General features: G+C 42.4%; 1 protein-coding gene across 1 annotated transcript in view; it reads right to left on the bottom strand.

The window, feature by feature from the left end:
* Positions 1-6289: 6289 nt before the first annotated feature.
* The window catches only part of KIF14 (kinesin family member 14), a 48668-nt gene continuing 30199 nt past the window's right edge, over positions 6290-24758 (bottom strand). Inside the window, exons 19-30 of the mRNA XM_056844726.1 lie at positions 23815-23932; positions 22420-22513; positions 21719-21857; positions 20481-20581; positions 19094-19176; positions 17579-17800; positions 16808-16992; positions 16288-16446; positions 14599-14721; positions 12513-12587; positions 10443-10578; positions 6290-6741 (exon numbers count right to left, since the gene is read on the bottom strand). Coding sequence (XP_056700704.1) covers positions 6356-6741; positions 10443-10578; positions 12513-12587; positions 14599-14721; positions 16288-16446; positions 16808-16992; positions 17579-17800; positions 19094-19176; positions 20481-20581; positions 21719-21857; positions 22420-22513; positions 23815-23932 — 1821 coding nt within the window. The 3' untranslated portion in view covers positions 6290-6355. The remainder of the gene's footprint in view (positions 6742-10442; positions 10579-12512; positions 12588-14598; positions 14722-16287; positions 16447-16807; positions 16993-17578; positions 17801-19093; positions 19177-20480; positions 20582-21718; positions 21858-22419; positions 22514-23814; positions 23933-24758) is intronic.

The following is a 24758-nucleotide window of genomic DNA, read 5'->3' on the forward strand; positions in this document are numbered from 1 at the left end:
ATCGAACACATGAATGTACTTTATATTTAATAATGTAATTTTTAATTTTGAACAACAGATTAAAATCATCTTCGCATACAGCTTGCAGTTCTGCTGGGCAGTTTCCTCAGCCATTGCAAAAAAGGTCACGGACAGGGTTTGACCTTCTAACAGGATGGGACCATGCTTAGCACTCTGATGCCAGACAAATTGAAATGCCTTACAAAAACACAGCTCCCACCTGTCTCCTAAAACCGCAACATTGTCCACCCATTGCAGGATTTGGGGCTCCTTCTGGTTTCAGCAGGGGATGCTTGATTTGGTGGCTCTACTTGTAAGCTCTAGTTGAGACCAAGCAATTACCGTTAAAGAAACATAACCGTCAAAGTGGTTCTACATTAATTAGAAGTACCAGTTTTTTAGTTTAAAAATGCTCATGCTAGGCTTGCCAAAAAGGAAGTAGATTTTACTTCAAAATGACTTGAAATAAAAGCAGATGAATGCTTTCCCCTTGAATGTATATATGCATTAAAACAAATATATGACATCATCTTCCTTGCATTTCCCAGTAATTTTTTCCAGCACTGAACTTTTGTGGCTGTAAACTTAATTTTTTAAGGAATACCAGCTGCACTTCAGTTTAGGGATTTCTTTTTAAAGAAACATAGCTAGAACACCCTCAGGACCCTGAACAGCAAATAATACTGCAGTAGCGAGAGGGGCTGGTTTTACCACTTTTCTATTGTGGCTAATATCAAGAATCTGGCTCCGGGGGAAAATAAAACACTTCTTTTCTGTGTACAAGCAAATGTCAAAATCAACCTAAACCAAAATCTAGATTTTCTCTTTAAAAAATAAACAGAACTCAAATCAAGTAAATGGTTTACTATGCAATCCTAAGCAGAGTTACACCCTTCTAAATTCATTGACTTCAATGGAATTGGTATTACACTGCTTAGGACTGTACTGTCAATAGCTCAGATGGGGTTAAGTTTAAAAAATAAGGTCCCTTCTCTCTCCCAATTTAAAGAACCAAGCAATAGAGACAGTGCTATCTGCATAACCACCACAGGGAGAACAGGGGAAGGGGTGTTCTGGGCAGGGGCAGACCAGAAGGCCCAAATGGCCCTGGACAAGTACCCCACCCCCTTGCCTGCCCTGGATCCCATGATGGGGGGAGTAGTCTAGAAATGTATTTATTTTATTTATTAATTATTAAATTTATACCCCACCCTCCCCAGCACCACCGGGCTCAGGGCGGCTTCCAACAGATAAATACAGTAAGCATAGAGCACACATAAATATAAAAGCATTTAAAACATACAATAAATGCTTAAAACCCCATTTAACAAAGATGGCGTCCTCTCTCAATGGCCCTTCTATGAAATCTCTTTGGCGAGGAGGTTTGCGAAAGTGTTGATCAGAAAGCCAGTTACCTCTAAGGCCCACCGACCCAAGCGGTGGAAGACACCAACGATGGGGATCAAGGAAGAACGGGAGAGGAAAGGAAAAGATAAGGAGGGTAGGAAAGGGAAGTCGGAGAGAAGACGAAAGGGCAAAGGGGCAGGGAGCCCAGCCAATCCATGTACTGTCGCTGCCCTCAACCATATGCCTGGTGGAACATTTCCATCTTACATGCCCTGCAGAACTGAGCTAGATCCCGCAGGGCACGGGTCCCATTAGACAGAGAATTCCACCAGACTGGGGCCAGAGCCAAAAAAGCTCTAGCCCTGGTCAAGGACAGCCAGATGGTTCTAGGGCCAGGGACCTCCAGCAAGTTGTTCTCACGTGCAATGCTCTCTGAGGGGGTTTAACAGGAGAGACAGTCCTGCAAATATGGGACCTTTCCTGCCTGACACAGACTGTAATATTTTACAGACCCCCATGATGAAACATGCAAAACATGTAAGGGTTTTAGAATTAATTAAAATTAACTCTCCCACTGTACCAATTGTCGTTTTTTTTGCAAAGCAAGGACTGCCAGCACATTGTGATGGCTCTTGTCCACCTTGCACAGAGCCATGGTGGCCCCTCTAGGGGGGATGCCCCTTGGGCCAATGGGTTTTTCCCCAGTAGCCTTAAGGCCAAATCCACCCCTCATTCTGGGATTACTGGCACTCATGTCTCATGCATTTTATCTTGACTCTTAAGTTACTTCTCAAATAAACCCCCCCACACACACACAAATTAGTCTACCTTGGAATTAGCCAAGCCTTCTTTTCTGAATTATGAACAAAGGGATGATCCTTTTTCAGTCAGAAATGTCTGGCTCATCTGTCTGGTTAACATAATCACGGTCTAGAAATCCTTCCACTGTGCATGACATAGGAACTATTAAGCATACTGTACGGAGGCCTTCTGTGAGCAGATTGCCTTCAGGGGGTTGTGTAGGTCAGCAGATCCATTTGTCCCCACCTCTGGGGTTCCAAATATATGTTTAAACAGCAAGATGCGCTCTGAAACTTTCCAAGTCATAGCAGTGTGAATAAAGTGGAAGGATCTGTCGCTCAAAATATTACTTTCAAATGAATGCTTGTGGTTTTTCCTTGTTTATGAAAGGTTCTGGTTTTGCACAATAAATAAAAACGAACATCTTAACAAAAATAAAGTTTCACTGACATAAAAGTATTCATAGATAGGCATTATAGTCAGAAATGATTAGAAAGTAAAGCCTCGGGGCTATATGCTTATAAACAAACTGTCTAGCCCTGAATACAGGGATCTTGAAGGAGCTGCAATTCTTCTGCTTACCTGTGGGTGCCGTTGTTGAACCAAGTGAAAATTGAAGTGGGTGAGTCATATAATTTCTTTTCCAAAGTAGAGCAAGAACTCTGGCTGCAGTTTTCATGTACAGGTTTGTTTTAATTCACTAAACTGTTGTATTTAAATGCGTGTGAAACAGAGACACTTTGTATCACTTGTGTTGTCTCATTCAGATGCAAATCAGGCTCACTCCCTTTTAATTTTAACAAGGCAATAGCATTGGGTCCCCCCACAAAAATTGGCAGCAGATTATTTTAGAGCAATTTTAAACAGCTAGCTGTTAAAGTACCATCACCCAGAGTAAACAGAACATGCGTAACAGAAACAAACTTCAATTTACCATAGAAAGGAAATCTCAAAAATAGAGCATAATGCTAACCTATTCATACTTCTGGGAAGAGAAAGGAAATGATAGTCAATTGATTTTAACACAAAGGAACATAGATTAAAAACCAGTTTGTCTGAAGCTACAATAAGACCAAAAAACCCTACAAAACTAACTTACCGTATACTGGTTCTTGTAGGTTATCCGGGCTGTGTAACCGTGGTCTTGGAATTTTCTTTCCTGACGTTTCGCCAGCAACTGTGGCAGGCATCTTCAGAGTAGTAACACTGAAGGACAGTGTCTCTCAGTGTCAAGGGTGTAGGAAGAGTAATATATAGTCAGAAAGGGGTTGGGTTTGAGCTGAGTATTGTCCTGCAAAAGTATTGTCCTGTAAGTATCAAGATAATGTGCTAATGAGGGTATGGTATGTTAATATGGAACCATTGTATCCTGAAGTGAAAATTCCAAGACCACGGTTACACAGCCCGGATAACCTACAAGAACCAATGAACTCTGACCGTGAAAGCCTTCGACAATATTACCGTATACTATCATAAAAGAATAATGCAAATTCATAATTTTTGAAAAAGCACACAGGGAGTAAAGTAGTAAAGGAGTAAAGTAGAAAGTCTCTTCAAACACTAAGGGAACCAAACGTTTTATAGATTCCTACATCCTATTTTTGAAGGGTCATTATCAATGGATATTAATACATCACTTCCTTACCATTTGAGGGGAAAAGAGCAAGAAGGAGCAATAGCAAAAATAGGATCAAGCAGGAGAGTTGATACTTTACAGTGTAGGACTAAAGTAGTAAATCTGGGAAGTAAAAACTCTGGCATTTTACAAACTACCCAAGTGCTATACAGTACAGAATCCACGTTACGGGGAGGGGTCATAACTTAGAACATAGATTCTGCAAGCACAAGGTCTCAGGTGCAATCTCTAACTTCCCCCCTAACATGGGATCTCACAGGTAGCAGGACAGAGAAACTCCTTTGCTTAACATCCAGGAGAGCCATTGCCAGAGTACACAGCAGTGACCAAAATTAACTGATGCCTGACTCACTGTAAGATGCTGACAACACAATCCTATGCAATACCTCCAGAAATGAGAGATGTATTGTTGGCACCAGAAGTCCAAGAGGTGAAAATATTTAAAGCCTGAAATTTAAAATATATGGCAATTTGTGTGTGTGTGCGCATGCGCACGGACACGCATGCATGTGTGAATAAAAATTCCTCTCTTTTAATAGTAGCTGGTGGTGGGGCTCCAAGAGCATACAACAGCTTTTCAGTCCCTTTCTGGTGGCAAGCAGTCTCCAGAAGCTGACTGTTTGGAGCAGCCTCCCATGAGCTATGAGGGGCTGCTACCAGAATGGGGAAAATGGAAGCCCCCCCCTCGTCCCCGTGGTACACAAAAGCTTTTTATACACACCTCTTCAGCTCCCAGCCAAAAGCAAAGCCCCCATTCCTGAACCACTGGGGTGGGGGGAGGAAATTAAAAGAAAATCAGTACATAAGAGCTTCAAAATATAAGTATATCAATAAAAACAAAACAACTTTAATATTTAAATACACATATATAATTTGAAGCTTTAAAAATCAGATTTGTATCTTCCTTACACTGGCAATTTATGTACATTTTACAATTTTACTCTAATATTTGCAGGTATTTTTACAAACGTCCATGTGTGCAGGAACATGCATATATGCAATACATGATCATAAGTTACATTTTCAAGTTGCAGTTGAATCTGACAAAATATCAAGGGCAACGTTGTAATTTTGTTTTAACACTTTTCCAAAAATCCACATATGGATTTCTATCAACTGAAATAGTATGCAAAGATAGTTTTAGTCTTTTCATGATGACTTGATCCTGCTGCACTGTTAAATTATATAAAATGTTATTTTAACTCTCCCAACAGCCACGCTGGCAAAATATAATTGTACAGAAATACTGTGGATAGAAGGGGGAGACAATTTTTGCTGATTCCTACCCTCCCACTGCAGATCTCCAACTCACACTGAGGTATTCCAGGAAGGACTTTCCTCTGGGGGTGTTTTGGGAGAGGGAGGAGGCAGGAAAGTCCTGCTCCATGGACTGAAATTCCTTCCATCTGCAGAAATCCTCTATGGAAACCAAGCCACTGATAGAAAAAATTGAGCAAAGTGTTCTCTCTTTTTTGCCCTTTTAAATAGGTGTCACAGATAAGTTACAAAAGAAAAGCCAACTATCCTCAGCATCAAGCTATTAGCATCTACAATAATTCTCAACCCTTATCTGACAAGAACCTGTAGCTTTTCAAAATTGTTGCATAGTATAAATGGGGTATATGATACATCAACAGAGATTCCCTGCCCTCTTCCATCCGTTGTTCTTCCATGGAAAAACTAGCTCTGATGTTCAGAGAAGATCCTCCAAGGTGGCTCGCTTTAAGGAACAGAGGGCTTCCACACACCTTTCCCTTTGCACATGCACAGGAACAAGCTTCTTTTAATTACAGGCAGGATGCTATTCCAATGGCAGTGGCAGCCTTTCCTCTAATTTCTTCTTATTGAACACCACTTACTTTACTCAGGACACATTCTTTTTTTAAAAAATCCCTTTGAATAATATTTTACTTAGTTACAAACAACAAATACTCTCTCTAGTAGAACATTTGTAGACCTAACAGCCAAGAAATACTACCAGTAACGCTAATATTCCTCCTCAGACATGGCACGGCTTTAAAATAAGCCTATTCTGTTAATGCAGGATGAACCTCTGATTTCAACATTTCTTCCTTGGATTGAACCTTAAAATGCACATTTTAGACTAGATGTTATTGTGGTAGGAACTGACTGTTGCTATTAAACTTTGGTTGGTTTATACATTCATCTGGCTGAGCCAAGTCTCACCATTGTTGAAGGAAGCGGCATGCACGTGCCTCCCAACTGGACATCTAAGGCAGTGGAAGAGCTGGTCATGTGCCACACGGGTTGGCTTTGGAAATCTTTCATCCTCTCACTTTATTGAGGTGGGGAATGGTTATGTGAGGCATCCCTCTGTTCATACAGGCCTGGGCTTGGTTCACACAGTGCCTTGGACACACAACAGGGAGGAGAGCATGCTCTCGCTCCCTTAATCAGGTGAACCCGAGAGCTTGGCCTTCACACTCAAATTCAAATTCCGAGATTCTTGTCAGAAAAACGAGGATAGATGTAGCAGCAACAGCCAACCTATACTTTACAGAATATGCTATTTCTTGCACTCTGAACTATTCCCACCGATCAAGCAACATTTCATACCCAATGAATTCTACTAGGTGAAGCTTCCCCTGAGCTCTGAGATAGAGACCAAAGTTTATATTCTCGTTTTGGAATTCCTTTATGCTCCCGTTCTGTTGCAGCATTGTCTTTTCCAAGCTGTGCCTCTTCAGTATTTCTCACATAATCACCTTGAAGTTTCAGCAAGTCCCACCCATGTTCAAGTTCAAAACTTACAACAAGTGACTTTGCTACAGATTCCAGTTCACTGCTGTTCACAAGCGAATCAGGTATTTTGGAAAAAGGACCACCCGCTGAAGCAACAGGCAAAGTAGATGAATGGCACAGAGCATTAAAATTCCCAGCTAAGATGCAAATCTTTTCTATAAAATATCTCAGTGGATTTTTGTTTGTGTATGATCCTGCAGAAAACAAAGCCAGAAAGATCAAAGTCTAATAACCAGTAACTTCAAAAAAAAGAAGAAACAGTTGATTAACCTATAAATACTAAAAAAAAATATGGATCTATAGCTTTTGACTTTCCCTTGCCTTTTTCTTCAAACATGGCTGAAAGATCTTGTAAATAGTAGCAGAAACATGGCTGTTTACCTTGTTACCATTCGCTTCACGTTGTGACCCTATTCACGGCTTCTACTAATACCATAAAACAGCAGGCAGCCAGAAAACAACTGCATGCAAGCTGGTCACACGTTCTACTGTCATCTTTGATCCAACTTACTGTATATAACCATGTATAAGCCGACCCGCGGAGAAGCCGAGGTGCCTAATTTCTCCCCAAAAATGGGGGAAAATTAGACACCCGCGTATAAGCCGAGGGTCGGCTTATAACCCCTCCCCCCCCCCCCGCAGGCTTACCTGACAGGGCTCCCGGCGAAGGCGGTGGTGGCGGCCTTCAGAGGCTGCAGCAGGCTTCCCGTGGCCCTTCCAGGGCGGGGGGAGCCGGGCGCACCCGGCGGTGGCGGCGGCAGGAGTCTTCCCCCGCCCCTTCCAGGGCGAGGGAGCCAGGTGCGCCCGGCGGCGGCAGCCGCAGCAGGCTTCCCTTGGCCCTTCCAGGGCTGGGGAAGCCGGGTGCACCCGGCGGCAGCGGCCGCAGGAGTCTTCCCCCGGCCCTTCCAGGGCAGGGGGAGCCAGGCACGCCTGGTGGCAGCGGCAACCACAGCAGGCTTCCCCCGGCCCTTCCAGGGCGGGGGGAGCCAGGCACACCCGGCGGCGGCGGCCGCAGGAGTCTTCCCCCGGCCCTTCCAGGGCAGGGGGAGCCGGGTGCGCCCGGCGGCAGCGGCCGCAGGAGGCCCTCACAGGGCGCTCCTGGCCGGGGGAAGCCGCATGGGCCCGGCAGCGGTGGCGGTAAGTTGCCCCCTCCTTCCTCCCCTACCGTATTGACCCGCGTATAAGCCGAGGCCGGATTTTTCAGCCCTTTTTTTGGGCTGAAAAACTCGGCTTATACGCGAGTATATACGGTATTTAAAAAAAGGAGGAAAGGCACCCGCATCTTGTAGGGCAATTGAGTTATAGAAAGGTAAACATAGGGGAGCCAGCATGCTGAAGCCTTCCTAAATTTTTCAACAGAGTCAGTATGATCTCATAGATGCCAAGAAATGTTTGGCAAGCGTAATACCTAATCAACTGTAAAAGTGAGGGAAGGTTTTAGTGAAGAGAGGAGCATAAGGAAGGAGACTGTCTGACTGAGATTACATCACCCAACAAAGCTAATGAGAAATGAAAGGCGAGGAATTAAGCTTAACAGGATGAAAAGCTGTTAATGGTGGGGCATGATGCAATTTACTTACAAATTTTGGCAAGGAAAGGATTCTTAAGTAACACCGTTGGGCCAGGCATGCTGCGAATAACTTTTCTGGCTGAGATCACAGCCAGAGTTACACACAACACTGGAAGCTCCTTAAGCATTATTTGGCACAGTATCATTTTCCTCCAGGTTTCTTGTTTGGTTGGACTAATATCTACAAAGCATCGGCAGTGCTTTAGTTCCACACCCTCCATAGCTACTACCACGCTATGATACAACAGCAAAGACACACAGTGAGGAGGGACGGAGAAGACTACACACATATTTCTAGGGGAGTGGGAGCAAGCATAGAGGCCCCAACAACGCCACTGCTCCAGATATATTTTAAAAACTCTTCACCAAATGTCTGTGTATTGTATCACTTGAATCAACCAGGCGGAAGCCATCAAAAATTAAAAGGTTTGCTTTTGTACTCTAAGGTATCGATAGCAGTTTATTATATATGGGGGCACACATCACCCATGAATGGCATACAAATGTTTAAGTGTGGGGGGGCTGTTACCCACAATAAACACAGAATTGAGGATATGATCCTTTAACTACTTTTCCCACATATATTTGGGTAACTGGAACCATTATTCACGTGCAAGCCACTCACAATTGACAAACCAAGCTTGCATTTTGTACCTCAGTATGTAGGTATAAAATAAATGAAAGGTTTGAATCAGCTCTTAAGTCCTCAACCCACACCTGCATATTCATACAGTTCAGATTAGGAAAGCTAAGCTATGTGTACCAATTGAAACTTGTAGTTCTTGTACTGGGCTACAGCATTCCTCCATTTAAAAGGATGCAACATCTTTAGTGTACAGTCGATCCATAGTTTTCACAGAATGGAAGTCTTAAGTTCAACAGTGCAATCCTCTGAAGTATAGCATCTCCACTGCAGCATAAGAGATTTCATTTTATGGATCTTTTTAGGCACTGACAGATACTAATGCCCAGTGTTAAATATAATGCTTGGCTTCAAAAATGGAGTACTTTTTTTAAAGCACTGGCATGACTAGAGTAGTTTTGCGCTGAAATGGGTTGTAAATACTGAAGAGTTCTGAGATGGCGAGGAACAAGGTACTAAAAACTTCTGATACTTGTTCTTGAGGTGAATTCTTGAATATTAGTCAGTAGAGGACTGTAGTACCCTACACCACTCTGCTCGGCAAAGTTTGAGGCCTAAGGACCCTTCCTCCCACTTACGTACTCTGCCAGAGGAAGAGCCACTTTTGCTGGAGGAAGATCCCTTTGTGCTGGAGAAAGGTTTCCAGTATTGCTGAACTAACCGGTAGGATGCAGGCTGGTGGCGTGTAAGCTTCTGACCAAGCAAACTGACCAGCTGATTTAAAAAGTTGTTCCAAAATTGCGTACGATTAGAAGCACCAGGCAAAGATTAATGTCAGTGTGTTTTGTACAAGTATTCTAGAATGCACTGTTCCTGGGGTTAAGAATGGACTATACACAGAATATGGTCCCAGAGTATGGATGGAAGGATGCAGAAATCTTGTAAAACTAAGTATGTTTGAGTCTAAGTGCCTGGATAGGAGCCCTCTGGGTATCTCCACGAATGCCACCTTCTGTTCCATGATGGGGAAAAGGCAGGATTTCAACATAATTAACAACCACCCAATCATTCCACCTTATGCAGAGAATCCTGCATTCTGCAAACTAACAGTGGCAAAAACTGAGAGATAAGGAGATCTTTCAGCCCTAAGTGGAATGTGTACACTTATCACATTCCATACTTTACGGAAAAACAAGATACCTGTGGGGGGGGGGGGGAACTGTGACCATCTAAAATCATCAAGGCCTTGCAAATGAAAACAGATGAAGTATATTTCTGCACTGAGATATATGAGACTCACTCCTCCCTGGGTATTTATTTCAAAATTGTCTCTTTGCCTTTTAGGGCAAGCCTGACATAACAAAAACACTTTCCCAACGTCTGGTTTCCAGTGCCTCAAAAATATGTAAAAGCCCTAATCAAGCGTGCACTCCTCATACCGGCATCTTTCCTCCAGTAGGGCAACTGTGCAGAAAGTATCTAAGTGACCGGAGCTACCCAAGCAATTAGCACTTCTCCAAGTTACCAACAAGATCCCCCACAAGGGACTACAGAAGATGTTCAGTTGCAGCAAAAACCCACTCAGAAGTAATGCATAAATTGGACCTCAAAAATCAATTAAGGTAACATATTGAGAAAAGACCATAAAGCAAAATGAGAGGATCCCATCACATACCTCTCTTTAAACATAGCCTTAAAGTGACTTTGTGGGAAGAAAAAGAAGCAGCAACATAGCTTAATACCTTGTAACGAAGAAGTAACCATCTGGTAGACTTGATCCAGACAGTGATGGAACTCCAACAATTTGGCAGCTTTACTGGTTGCTTTATTCACCTCCAGATCAATAGATTCTTTTCTCCTTAACAGAGCTATTTCCTTCTGTGTTAATACATTTTTTTCAGAAGATGAGAAAGAATGCAACTACTTCACCAAATTAAGACATCATGGTGCTAAACAGTTGTCCCTCAAGACACAATTGAGCTGCAGTTATGTTCAAAGAGTTATAGAAATGCAGCAAGCTTACAATAACAGCATCTTCACCATCATTAATGTTTTCGGGCGTACACCTAAGATTGCAAGTGCATACCTTAGAACAAAAAGCACGAATGCAGATGTTTGAAAATATACATACAGTGAAGGGGGAAAGTATTTGATCCCCTGCTAAATTTGCCCGTTTGCCCTCTGACGAAGAAATGACCAGTCCATAATTTTAATGGTAGGTTTATTGTAGCTGTGAGAGACAGAATAACAACAGGAAAAACACCCAGAAACCCAGAAGACAAAAGTCAGAGATTGATGTGCATTATAATGAGTGAAATAAGTATTTGATCCCCTATCAACCAGCCAGATTAGGGTTAGGGTTAGGGTTCTGCTGTCGACAGAAGAAATCAATCCATCAGATTCCAAACTAGCCACCATGACCAAGACCAAAGAGCTGTCCAAGGATGTCAGGGACAAGATTGTAGACCTGCACAAGGCTGGACTGGGCTACAAGACTATTGCCAAGCAGCTTAGTGAGAAGGTGACAACCCTAACCCTAACTGTCAACCTCCCTCGATCTGGGGCTCCATGCAAGATCTCATCTCGTGGAGTTGCAATGATCATGAGAACGGTGATGAAGCAGCCCAGAACTGCACGGGAGGAACTTGTCAATGATCTCAGGGCAGCTGGGACCATAGTCACCATGAAAACAGTTGGTAACACACTACGCCGTGAGGGACTGAGATCTTGCAGAGCCCGCAAGGTCCCCTTGCTCAAGACAGCACATGTACAGGCCCGCCTGCAGTTTGCCAATGCACATCTGAATGACCCAGAGGAGAACTGGGTGAAAGTGTTGTGGTCAGATGAGACCAAAATCGAGCTCTTTGGCATCAACACAAATCGCCATGTTTGGAGGAGGAGGAATTCTGCCTATGACCCCAAGAACACCATCCCCACCGTCAAACAGGGAGGGGGACATATTATGCTTTGGGGGTGTTTTTCTGCTAAGGGGACAGGACACCTTCACCGCATCGAAGGGACAATGGACGGGACCATGTAATGTCAAATCTTGGATGAGCACCTCCTTCCCTCAGCCAGGGCATTGAAAATGGGTCGAGGATGGGTATTCAAGCATGACAATGACCCAAAACACACAGCCAAGGCAACAAAGGAGTGGCTCAAGAAGAAGCACATTAAGGTCCTGGAGTGGCCTAGCCACTCTCCAGACCTTAATCCCATCAAAAATCTGTGGAGGGAGCTGAAGGTTCGAGTAGCTACACATCAGCCTCGAAATCTTACAGACTTGGAGAGGATCTGCAAAGAGGAGTGGGACAAAATACCTCCTGAGATGTGTGCAAACCTGGTGGCCACCTACCAGAAACGTCTGATCTCTGTAATTGCCAACAAGGGTTTTGCCACCAAGTACTAAGTCATCTTTTGCAAAGGGATCAAATACTTATTTCACTCATTATAATGCACATCAATCTCTGACTTTTGTCTTCTGGGTTTCTGGGTGTTTTCCTGTTGTTATTCTGTTTCTCACAGCTACAATAAACCTACCATTAAAATTATGGAGTGGTCATTTCTTCGTCAGAGGGCAAATGGGCAAATTCAGCAGGGGATCAAATACTTTCCCCCCCTCACTGTATCATATAGATATACTCCTGAGAGAACGGACTGGCTGCCATACATTGCAGCTCTGTCACTCAGGGAATCTAAGAAAATGTTACGTTTACCACTGTATAGTTAATGGAACACTGTTCCAATGACTAGCTAACATTACTCTGGGGAAGCTCAAGTGAAAAACGTTCTTAAGAAAGATTTCCATTTACCTTTTTACAAGCAGATATGAACTTTTCAAGAAGGTTAGCCAAAGCCATAGCTTTATTCTTTAGCTGATTCTGAAGCTGAAAAGAAAGCATTTTTGAGAATGAACATATTCAGCCATGTATGTGAGTTTATTACATCAACCTTCTCCTGGGTCACACATACCAGATGAAACAATCTGTGGGTTGCAGGGGAGAGGCCATACCTCTGCTCTGTCACCTAACATCTAATGATGTGAGAGAGTCATGGGCATTAGATCATCACAGGAGTGAACTTCCACGTGACCTGCTGTACCACCGTGCAGAGCATATTCACATCACCCAGTATTATGAACCAGGCCATATTGCTTTCATAGTGATAAAACTATCACAAATAGAGCTTGATCGTGATAAAAAAATATATGTTCCTCTACACTGGGTGGGACCCTAATTCCTTTTTCATTCATGCATGTTTCTACTTGCATGAAAGGAGGAGGGGAAGTTTCCACCAATTCTCCCCTCCCATTGCAGAGCTCCACGTTGTGCTCCTCACCCTCCCTGAGAGTCTACTGGTCCTCAAGGACTGCATTTGGGGGAGTGAAGAGGGTTCGGCTGACAGTGCTGTGCTCATTGTAGTTTATTGATGGAAAGTGCCGTCAAGTCACAGCTGACTTATGGCGACCCCCATAGGGTTTTCAAGGCAAGAGATGTTCAGAGGTGGTTTGCCATTGCCTGCCTCTGTATGGGTTGAGAGAGTTCTGAGAGAAGTGTGACTGGCCCATGGTCACCCAGCAGGCTTCATGTGGAGTGGTGATTTGAACCCGATTTTCCAGATTAGAGTCCGCCACTCTTAACCAATACACCACACTGACTCCCATAGTTCATTAGAGTCCGACAAAGAAAGTTTGAATTTTGGCTGCTGGAGGAGGGGATAATGTTAAAACTAACATTTTAAATATAGTCCAAAACTTTGAATAACCAGAATTAGAATTATGGGCACTTCGCTTTTCTAATTTTGCTGTCTTAATTTTTTTGTGTTAAAATGCAGATGTTGTAAGAAACCCCTGAACCCGATTTCACATCTACCCTGTTTTCAGTTTATCCTTCTTTCCCCACTTGCATTTCTTTTAATATATCTACAGTACAGGTTCATGAACAGCAAGACAGCCCTCATTTTACAGAAAACTGATGACAGCTTTGGTGGCCATTTTCTAAAGATTATATACAGAAACATGCACACAATGGATATGACTTAAATGGAGCATTAAAACCCCCCAGCAATTTCTGCATAGCTTAATGCAAATTTGAGAATTACAAACAAACCAAAATAATTTGACATACTGGAATTTTATGCTTTTGGAACCCTTTAAAGCATGCTTCCGTTCAAACAGCCCATGCCCCATAGCATGCTGCTTTGAAAACTGACAGGACATTCACAAGCTGTTTATGATACCACGTGCCATGGCAGGGGAGGAAGGAGTCAGCTGCTGAAAGGGGAAAATTACAAGTTCTACTCAACTCCAAGCTTATTCCCCTTGAATCCTGGCCTATATATTTTGGAATACAATGTGTACTTCCATGCTATAGACTAGAATTAAATGCAAAAGCTGTCACAACAAAAATAGTTATCATTTTGCTTTAAGTTACCAATAAAGACGTTAGTTTTGAGCAATTAATGCTCCAGTGTCCCTGGGAAGGTGGTAGATAGTCAATTGGAGGTTTTAAAAATACTTCTAAAAATAAAATACCATAGCTGTTAAACGCCACAGAAAATGTTCTAAGTTTGTTTTTTTAATTCTCAATATACTTCAATTAATTAAAACGATTTCTGGTATTAAAAAGTGAACAACTTAAGAAGCAGCCAAGTGTCTCTTTCTCTTCTGGAAAATGGCTATGTGTTTTTGTATGATGTAAGCAACTATCATAATATGAGAAGGGAAGTAAAAACACAGATACATCATACATAAATGTATGTATATACATACGAAAACCAAAAATGTATACCAAGGTTTCACAAAGAAAACCAGGGTAACATTAAATTGGGACTCTGTCTAAAATGATGTTTCCCTCCCCGTGCCAAAAAGACGGCATGATTTTAAAAGCACTCTCTCACCTCATTTTGTGGGTACCATTTTAAGAGTTCATCCTGCATACCCCTAGTTGTTTTCTGTATGCAGTCTAAAAGACGCTCCAGTCCTGTGCCTAGACCATCGTAGAGGTCAGCTATCAGTTCTTCCTGACCCCCAGAAAAAAGGAAAAAAGAAAACTGTTAATGGACAGTCAGAGATTTGAAAAAGCTAATGGAGCTATCAAAACATGTAGCAGCAACAGCCTTTTAAAAGTGCAAACCTAGATTAGGTCCCAATTTTGTATTACGTCATTCATTTATGGGAGAAAAGCTGCAAAACTAAGATGACTTTTGGGGGAGTAAGCCCCACTTAATAAAATGGGACTTACTTCTAAGTAGGCCTGTTTAGGATTACTCTCTTGGAAGCACAAGATTCAAGTCCAGTAGCACCCTTTGTCAGAAGGCTTTGACTCTCAAAAGCTTATACCTTGGATATTTTGTTGGTCTTTAAGGTGCTACTGGACTCAAATTTTCCTCTTCCACTGTATACCAACATGTCTATCTACCGATCTGAAACTCTCGTAGATGTCTGAGTGAATCCCTTGCTAATTAACAGGCTTGTGTTTTAGAAAAGTGACTGCTACCAAAATCTCAGCATGAGATTTAAGAGATACTGAAGGAAGAACAAGAGAGCTTTTATTTCTCAAATTTTAAATGATCATTTATTGTTGGAAGGACAAGATAATTTAATGTTTTTCACATAGTACCATATCATGGGGAAACAATGGAAGCAAAATAACTTAAAAGAACCAAACGTTGTAGCACTGCTAGTTAAAACTGTTTCCCACTGATTAATGCATTATAACATCACAACCACATAACACTGTCCTGACAATATGAATACAGAACAATCTTGCTATATTTCTTATCCTGGCAGGAAGTTAAACCGGCTGCTGCTTATTTGTGGTGGCATAAAGCTCAGGAATTGTGCCACCCCCATTCCCTGGAAGGCTTTCCTGGGCATAGCCACAGTACAAAAGACAGATGAAGCTTTGGAAGAGTTGACCTTGACAATGCAAAATGATATGGGGTAGCCAACACTGTCAGCCAATGAACTTTCTCCCCTAAGAGTTCTCAGAAAAAAACTTGTACGAACCAAATAAACTGAGAGAAGTTTGCCCTAAAACTAGCAATCATCGCTAACTGGATAAATAAGATGCTGGAATTGACGGAGATGGCGAAACTTACGGCTTTGATAAATCAGAATGATAACGTACAATTTTGGGGGGAATGGGAGGAGTGGAGAACTTACTGTAAAAATCAATTTTTGATAGGACCATTTAAAGGATACTCTTTGATTTAATCTCTCATATATACTCTGTATTATGATTATAATATTGAATGAATGACATCAGATAAGATAAGTTAAATATATATTCATTAAATAATATGGGGATTAGTTTAATCAGCAAAAGTATATACACTTTATTTGTAGATGGAAGAGAGTGAGGGGGAAGTCACTATATGCTTATTATAGATTTTTTATAGATTTCTTATTACTTTTATTAACTTTTAGAGTTAAATGTTGATTTTTACATGAATCTAATAAATGAAGGGAAACAATTTAAAAAATTATAAAAAAAACTAGCTATCATCGCTTGACATCTTACTAATTTTCTGTCTTAAACATATCTACTAGAAACATCTTAAATCTGATGTTTCACATACACATACCTTTGGATTGCTCGCATCACCATTATTTCCTGCTGGAAAATATAGGTCCGACCCTGTAAGTACCACCAAACGTCCTATGCATTTTACCATTTCTTTCAGTGTGCTCATTATTTTCTTCTGTGCCTCTGCAACTATCGAAGACAAATCTGAACACCCACCCTGAGACACAAAAATATAAAATTTGTAACCGTTAGGAAACGTTTCAATGCCATACACCTTCAGATGCTGGTCCCAGGGGCAGTGGCTCAGTGGTAGAACATCTATCTTGCAACCAAAAGTCCCTGGTTCGAAGTAGAGTAGAGGTTATGAAAGTTCTCCACTTGAGATCCTGGATGCCCATTGCCAGTTAGAGCAGACAATACTGACTTTGATAGACTAGTAGTCTGAGACCAGCAACAATAGTACAAATTGCATTACTGTTTCAGCACCACCACCAACAGAACATTGCAATACTTTTGCCATGCAACAGGCAACACTCCAGTGTTTCATTTTTAAATAAATTTGCAACGAGATCATTTACCTGCAATAGCAATTGCAAATATCCTCCCAATTGTTTTAGGCCTTCCCTTAGTTCGTCATAAGTGTCTACAAATTCCTCGCTTCTTCGGAAACTGCTCAGCCACTGTTTGCTTAGAACCACAAGTCGTTCAAAGGCGGAAGCGATTCTGATGCTGCCAGACTGGGCAGCCTGGTCCACAATGAAAACTAAACACAGAAAAATAATCAATTCAAAGACAAGTTATTTTGGCAAAGAGCAGAGAAGGAGAAAGAAATATTTCCAAATCATTTGTCAACAACAGTGAGAAGATTAAAAACTGGAATTTAAGCAGGCCATAGTTCAGTGCTACAGCACATTTTTTTTGTGAGTGGGTAGCAAACTTAGTTTGCTCTTCAGCATCTCTAATAAAAGGATCTCAGGAAATAGGGATAGAAGAGACAGGGTAGCTGGGAAGATGGGGGAAGGAATGCTAGAGGTACAAATTCTAGGGCCCAGATCACCCTGGAGAACCAGGGAAGGTGCAACAAAAGACAACAGTGGCAGCATCACCCATTCTAACAAAACATCTTTCATATGTTCTTCTGAAGGGTGGTAAAGGGAGGGGGTATTTGTCTGGTTACTCCTTGGCAGCTCCTGGAAGCTCTGAGAAGACACCTCTGCCTGAGACAAGGGAAAGCTGCTGTGCCAGCCAGACTAGATAGTCCTAGATGGGCCAGTGGTCTGTGTCAGGCGATTTCACATAAAACAATGAAGGCTGTGCAAACTGGGCTTTGTTAATAAAATGGAGCTTACAGTTCTCTTGACTTTCTTCAGCTTGCTCGTATGCATGCGTCATGGCATCGACTCCAGCATAAATGGTGAACAACGCTGCTAAAAGACTTTGCGCCATGCTCTCTTCTTTATCATGAGTCTCTTCCAAAACATCCAGTGCTGAACTTATGAGTTCCTTACAAATACCAGGTACAAATGATTCCAGTGGATCCAAACTTGGCCTCCCCAATTTATTTCTTGTGCCTGTGATAACAGAACATCATAAAGAGGGCTTTATTGGTTGTGGCACCAAAACTCTGGAAACTCTCTCTCCCCAGAGAGACTCATCTGTCCCCTTCTGTTATCATCTGTCAGTAGGTGAAAACTTAGTTTCATTTAATGTTCCTTCAGTGATACTCCTTCCTGCCCAATGGTTTTTTTAAATTTTTTAATAATATTTTAGTTCTGGTTTTAAAAATGGTGGTTGTTGATTTTAAAGGTTTTTAAAAATGTGGTTTTATTAAGTATGTTTTAATTTGTTAACCAACTTCGTGGCCCTTATAAGGGCAAAAAGGTGGGATATAAATTTTGTTAAATAAAAAATATAGATCAGGGTGTCGAACTCATTTGTGAGGAGGGCCGTCGGGCTGAAGATGTGTGGCCTCCGGGGGGGAAGGGGAGTCCACGTTGGGAGGCCAGGTCTACCGCCATGCAAGGCAATGGGTAGACCTGGTCTCCAGACAGAGACGTGTTTTTTTTTTCCTGGAGGCCAGGTCTACCCATTGGCTTGCATGGCAGTAGACCTGGCCTCCCGACAGAGACACCCCCCCCCCAAGGAGGCCAGGTCTACCCATTGGTTTCTATGGGCCACTACAGAAACCAATGGGTTGACCTGGCCTCCGTGGGGGGGGGGGAGTCCCTGTGAGGAGGCCAGATCTACTGCCATGCAAGCGGCGGGGGGGGCGGAAACTGGGAAAGCGCGCCTGACTACTGCGGGGACCCAGCTGCCCCAGAAGAGTGCGGGGGGCGGGGAGAGTGCCTGACTCCCGCGAGGGCCCGGCTGCCCCAGAAGAGTGGGGGGGGGCAGGGAGAGCACGCCTGACTCCCACAGGGGCCCGGCTGCCGCAGGGGGCCGGCTGCCCCGGAAAAGTGCAGGGGGTGGGACGGGGAGTGCGCACCTGGCTCCCGCAGGGGCCCAGCTGCCCCGGAAGAGTGCAGGGGAGCGGGAGAGTGCACCTGGCTGCCTGGGGAGAGGGCATGGGCCGGTGAGCAGCCCTTTGGGGGCCCGATCCGGCCTGCCAGTTTGACACCCGATATAGAAAACTAAATAATGAAGCCAAGGTGGTAATAGTTCTCCTGCCTAATCTTTTAAAGACGGAACATAAGCAGATATTTATTTTTGATCAAGAAAGTGTAATAGCTTCAAAGACTGATAGTAATCACTCTTGAAAGAGACCTTTTTTTCCAAAGAATTCCACTCCCTATAAATAATAATAATTATTATTAAAAACTCCCTATAAATATGAATTGTTTCAACGTTTCAGATACCACACATACCTGTTAAATGTGGATTGTGCAGACTCAGTTTTACCTCGGACAAACACCCAGAAATTCGCTTGCTCTTCCTCAAACTCCTGCTTCTGGAATTTGGCCGAGAACAGAGAGAAAAACAAGACAGACTTCTATTCATTTTTTGAAGCTTGCCAACTCATAATTTATCTTTCTGTGTAGAAGGGTTTATTAATTTACAATAGGCTGGATCCTGCCAGCTTTTCCCACATGGCTTTTTGTCCTTGCAGGTCCCATGATCCCCAGCATAGCCTTTTGGGAGATGAAAAGGGCCCCTTCCTCTCTCTTGTGCCAAAGGAAAAGCTGGTGGGATCCAACCTATTTTCATCATTGGCTCAAAACAAAAAACAACAAAAAACAAAAACACAGCCCTCCAACAATGCCAGCAATCCTAGATATTTTAGCATCAACCTTGGCTGTCCCTGTGCATAGGATACACAACTAGTCATCTTGGTGCAACACTCTCCATTGACATTCTCTGATTCTTCCTGGAGAAGGACTTTATGGCTATACTTGCCATTGTTATCTATCCCAGTGTATTTTGTGGAACAAACGTAAATACTGGCACCTATCAAAGATTACCTATCTGAACATCCTGCAAGTGATTATTTTAATTTATCTACTTGTTATATCCTGCCTTTCTCCAGGGTTAGGACTCAAAGCGGCTTACTTTGTTCCTTTGAAAGAGAGGAAAAGAAAGACAAAAAGGGAGGGGGGAGGATCTTGGCTGGGCTTGGGAAGCCAAGATAGAGAAGGGGAAAGCTTCCTGGCTGGCGCGCAGGGCTACAGCGGGCGGCCTGTGTGCTAGGGAGAGGGAATGCTTCCCAGCTGGCGCGCGGGGCCGCAGCGGCTCCGGGAAGGAAAGAAAAAAAGAAAGAAAGAAAGAAAGAAAGAAAGAAAGAAAGAAAGAAAGAAAGAAAGAAAGAAAGAAAGAAAGAAAGAAAGAAAGAAAGAAAGAAAGAAAGAAAGAAAGAAAGAAAGAAGGGACAGGAAAAAAGGAGGGACAGGAAAAAAGGGAGAAAAGAAAGAGTGATAAAGAGAGAGAGAGAAAGTGAGACGAGAGAAAGAAAAAGAGAATGAAAGAGAGGGAAAAAAGACAAAAAGGGAGGGGGAAGGATCTTGGCTGGGCTTGGGAAGCCCAGAAAGAGAAGGGGAATGCTTCCCGGCTGGCGCGTGGGGCTACAGCGGCTCTAGGAAGCTCAGAAAATGTCAGGGGAGGGGGAAAAGGGGGCTAGCTGCCTCGGCTCCGCGAGCCGGAGAAAAGCCCTTCAGGGGGCGGATCCGGCCCACGGGCCACATGTTTGACACCCCTGATCTACACCATTTTGCACCAAGTTAAATATCAACTTTAAAATTAATACAGGAAACTGTTTACCTCCTTCTAGAAAAGGAAGACATGGATGCATTCGAAAGATCATGTTCCCATTCATCCGTGGGGTCATAAAAAATTTCATCAGCTTTGTTAGTATTATTGGTCTGAAAAGAAAAGAAACCTGATTTCCTTACAGTTAACAAGGCATTTCCATAGTTTAAAAAACGCAGCCACTAACACTATTTGCACATTAACTTTTAAACCAAAAGGTCCCTGCCACGCCCAGAAGTTCTTTCTCAGAATTCTTCAGAGTTAAGTTTAGGACCTCATCGTGCACTTTTGTTGCATGTTATCATTGAAGATTTTGTCAAAGGCTCCACAACACACACCAGGAATGAAAGAAGCTGCTCATCCCTTAGCTCTTCCAGCTGAAGAAAAAGACCTCGATAATGTTTTGTGCTCCAAGCATCTGGAATTTAGTTGCTATAGCACTAGACAGCCAGCAGGTGGAGCACCAACCACCACAGTAAATGCCTCTTGTTTTCAAAACCAGACTGGCAGGCATGAAAAGTGAAAACAGGACTTGCTATTTGTGCCTTCGTTGTCTGTGTCTGCCTGGATCCACCAGATGCAAAATGAGTCACAACAGCCATAGATAGGTAGGTGGGGAACGTCAATGGGGGAAAGAGGTTTATAGGGGTTTAGAAGAAGGGTTGGAACTTAGGGGAAGTAGATTTCTAAAAGGTCTGGAAAATGAGCAGGCATATAAATAAAACATAAATGGAGACCAAGATTGGCTTTGCACATGACACAGAAAAACTAGAACCAGATGCACAAGTCACTTTCACATCTTTGCAAAGTGCACAAGGAGAGGGAAGTCTCATTCACGATGCAGCATAACCCATGTGCTACACCCATCACCCACTGTGGAATATGCATCGTAAATGAATGCACACAGACACACACACACAGTCTCTCTTTCAAGCAGCCACAGAAACATGGAAAGCAAGCAGTGTGGAGCACCTGTACATCCCTTGCACCCTTTTTTCACATGTAAAAACAGTCATATTTTGAAAATTTAAATGGATCACATCTCAGGTTGGCACAACTGATAGAATGAGAGTTTAACACATGCAGGGAGACACACAAGTGGGTTGGCATGAAATATATTTTTGGATGACACGCAAGACAAAACAGATTCCCCCCACCCCAAGTTTTAAGTTAAAACATACAAAATTCTGAATTCCCAGAAAAACAATATGTTAGGAGGCAAGGTTTTTAAAAAGAATACCTAAACAAACCTCATAGAGTTCTTTCATTGCAGCCAACTTGTACTCAAACTTTTCCAGACTCCAGAAAGTTGCAACTCCCAGCCTGATGTTACGGACCTGCACTTGAAGAGAAGAGCCCTTGCCACTGCCTTCATTCATTTCATCATGCCTAGTAAAAGAAATATGTGAGCAACAGGTATTTCCTGCTTTGGTGAGTAATCATCAGACTGGTCCCTTGTCTACTGAAAAGATTCGGGGGGGAAACATAGTATTTTGTACATAGGTAAATAAGGTGGAATACCTAATAAATATGTGAATAGCAGTGCTAGGAAGAAACATCAGACCTAGGCTATTATACCGTTTGTTGGTCCTCCAAGGTAACTTTTCAGCCACTACATGAGTTAGGATACTGTACTAAATGGACCATTGGTCTGATCCAGCAGAGATCTTCTTATGTTCTTGTGTGTGTAATGCTCCTTAAAAGTTAATGGAATGAAAAGGTTTTCACTGGCCAAGAATATCATGGCAGCTTTTTGTTTAAAAAAAGAAATATTCAGAGTGCCAGGACTGATTCTGGTCAAACAGATTACCAAATTCACATTTAAAGAGGGCTACCTAGCTGGCTACTTCTCTGAAACGTTTTTCTGAATTGATTACTGAATTTAAAGGACACTGCAACAACAAGCAGCAATTCATAACATAGCTTCTGATATTTCAATTCCAGTACTTACCTACAAAAAACAGTGTGTTTATCTAATTTACTACTAATAGTGTTGGCCTCCTTGATCATCATAGATAGCTTCAAAGAACTCCAGTTTGGCTCTGCTAAACATAAAAGGAACAAGATTTGGGGTATGTTTTTGTTAAATTACCAGCTGATAATTACTTCATCAGTTCTGTGACCTGGCAAACCTTGAAATTATGAAGCACAGTGAATGTTGTTAATATTGGTTGCAATAGCGTAGTCATCAACCAAAAGGGAGACTGCAGCGAAGAAATCAGAATGAGATTGAGACTGGGAAGGGCAGCCATGAAGGAACTAGAGAAGATTCTGAAGTGTAAGGTGCCACTGGCCACCAAGATCAAGTTAATTCATGCCGTCGTATTCCCCAATACTATGTATGGGTGTGAAAGCTGGACAATGAAGAAACCTGATAGGAAGAAAGTAGTTTCCTTTGACATGTGGTGTTGGAGGAGAGTGTTACAGATACCATGACTGCCAAAAAAAACAAATCAGTGCGTTATCGATCAAATCAAGCCGGAACTGACCCTAGAAGCTAAAATGACTAAACTGATGCTGTCATACCTTTGTCACATTATGAGAAGACAAGAGTAATTGGAAAAGACAATAATGCTAGGAAAAGAGGAAGACCCAACAAGAGATGGGTTGACTCTATAAAGGAAGCCACGGCCCTCAACTTGCAGGATCTGAGCAAGGCCGTTAAAGATAGGACATTTTGGAAGACCTTGATTCATGGGGTTGCCGTGAGTCAGAGGTGACTTGAGGGCACTTAACACACACACACACACACGCACACGCATGTGACATCTAGTTCAGGAATTAGCCAAAACGTTTGTCTAAACAAAGCAAGGTCCAGATCTCCCTCTGTGTGTCTGCAACCAATGAATGAACCCTGAAACTCCTCTGATGCTGCATCAGATACCATTCTGGGAACAAACTTTCTCTGGGTTGCTTCAGAAGTCCCAATATATACACAGGAACTTCCTCTGTTGTCCCTTTCCAATCTAAGTGTGTACTTAATAGGAACTGTAAGAAAGTAAAGGGGGGGATAGTTTCTTCTTTATAGGCATATAGTACAATTCCTGCCACACAGGCTACCAGCTCCATGGTGATCCTGACTGATTCAGCAGGATATAAATTCCTTAAATAAATAAAACGCACACAAAAGTGCAGACCTCCATGTAAAAATAATAAAACATACATAATTGGGAAAGTTATTACATACTTCCTTTCTACCTGCTGGAGAACAAATTAGCAGATGAAGGGGAAGAGACCACCCCCTCCCCAGCGAAGAAGAAATAAAACTATTTCTAAAAGCTATTAACAAATATTTGAATGAAACCACCATACAGGCAACTCCATATTGTATATATTTTAACCACACCTTTATTTCTGTTTCCATGACTCTGCTGAAGAGTTTTTACTTCCTGAGCAATTTTCTGCTTCTCAGCCTCCAGAGCTTCAAGAATCTTGGCATGACGAATCGTATGATCTTCTAGTGCCTAACTCAAAACAATAATTATGACCTTTGCAGAAAAGACTGGATACCTTTAAGGGGGGGGGGGTGCTACTGCTATCATCCATTTCATTCAATTTTTCCACTATACTAATTGTCCAGTATAAATGAGAACAGTTCTGTTAATTCCCTTTCTTTGTTCACACACTTTAAAAACCGTACGCACTGGAAGATTCTGTACTTAAATGAAGCTTGAAATGGTAGTGAAATTATCTCTTTCTTTTGTAAGCCAGGTTACAGGGAAAACCTCAGAATTATTATTATTTTAATTAACCTGAAGCACTAACCTCTGAATAGCACATGCTGAAGGAAAACAAGGGACAGCTCTCAATTTCGTGCCCTGCTCATGATTTTCCAAAGGTATCCACCCAAACTGGCTGCTTTTGGTAATGGTATGCTGTTACTAGCATCAGCTAGATTGACCTTGATGTGATTGAGAAAGGCAGCCAGTCTGTTTTTAAAATGTTACAAATGTACTATTATTACCAAAGACAGACATGCCATTCAGGTCAAACGTTCAATTATTATTCTTGAACTGAATTCATATGGGGAGATATGTATCATTTTCTTTCTTGTTCTCATATCCTAAAGTAAATTTTAAGAGATGTCTCTGCTCCCTTTAGAACATTAACCAAATATCCTGCGTTGAACAAATGCAGCTTCAAGATATGCCTTTCAGTGGCCCAGTTCTGAGTGGCACACCAGAGTACCTATGTTACATAAACTCCTCTCTCCCATATGGCAGCTGGTTTTAGGAAAAAAGAGCTAGAGGACAGAACTGATGGGTCCAAAATAGGAATACTGCATCAGGA

This window comes from Euleptes europaea, chromosome 2, assembly GCF_029931775.1.
Source record: "Euleptes europaea isolate rEulEur1 chromosome 2, rEulEur1.hap1, whole genome shotgun sequence".
NCBI lineage: Eukaryota > Metazoa > Chordata > Lepidosauria > Squamata > Sphaerodactylidae > Euleptes > Euleptes europaea.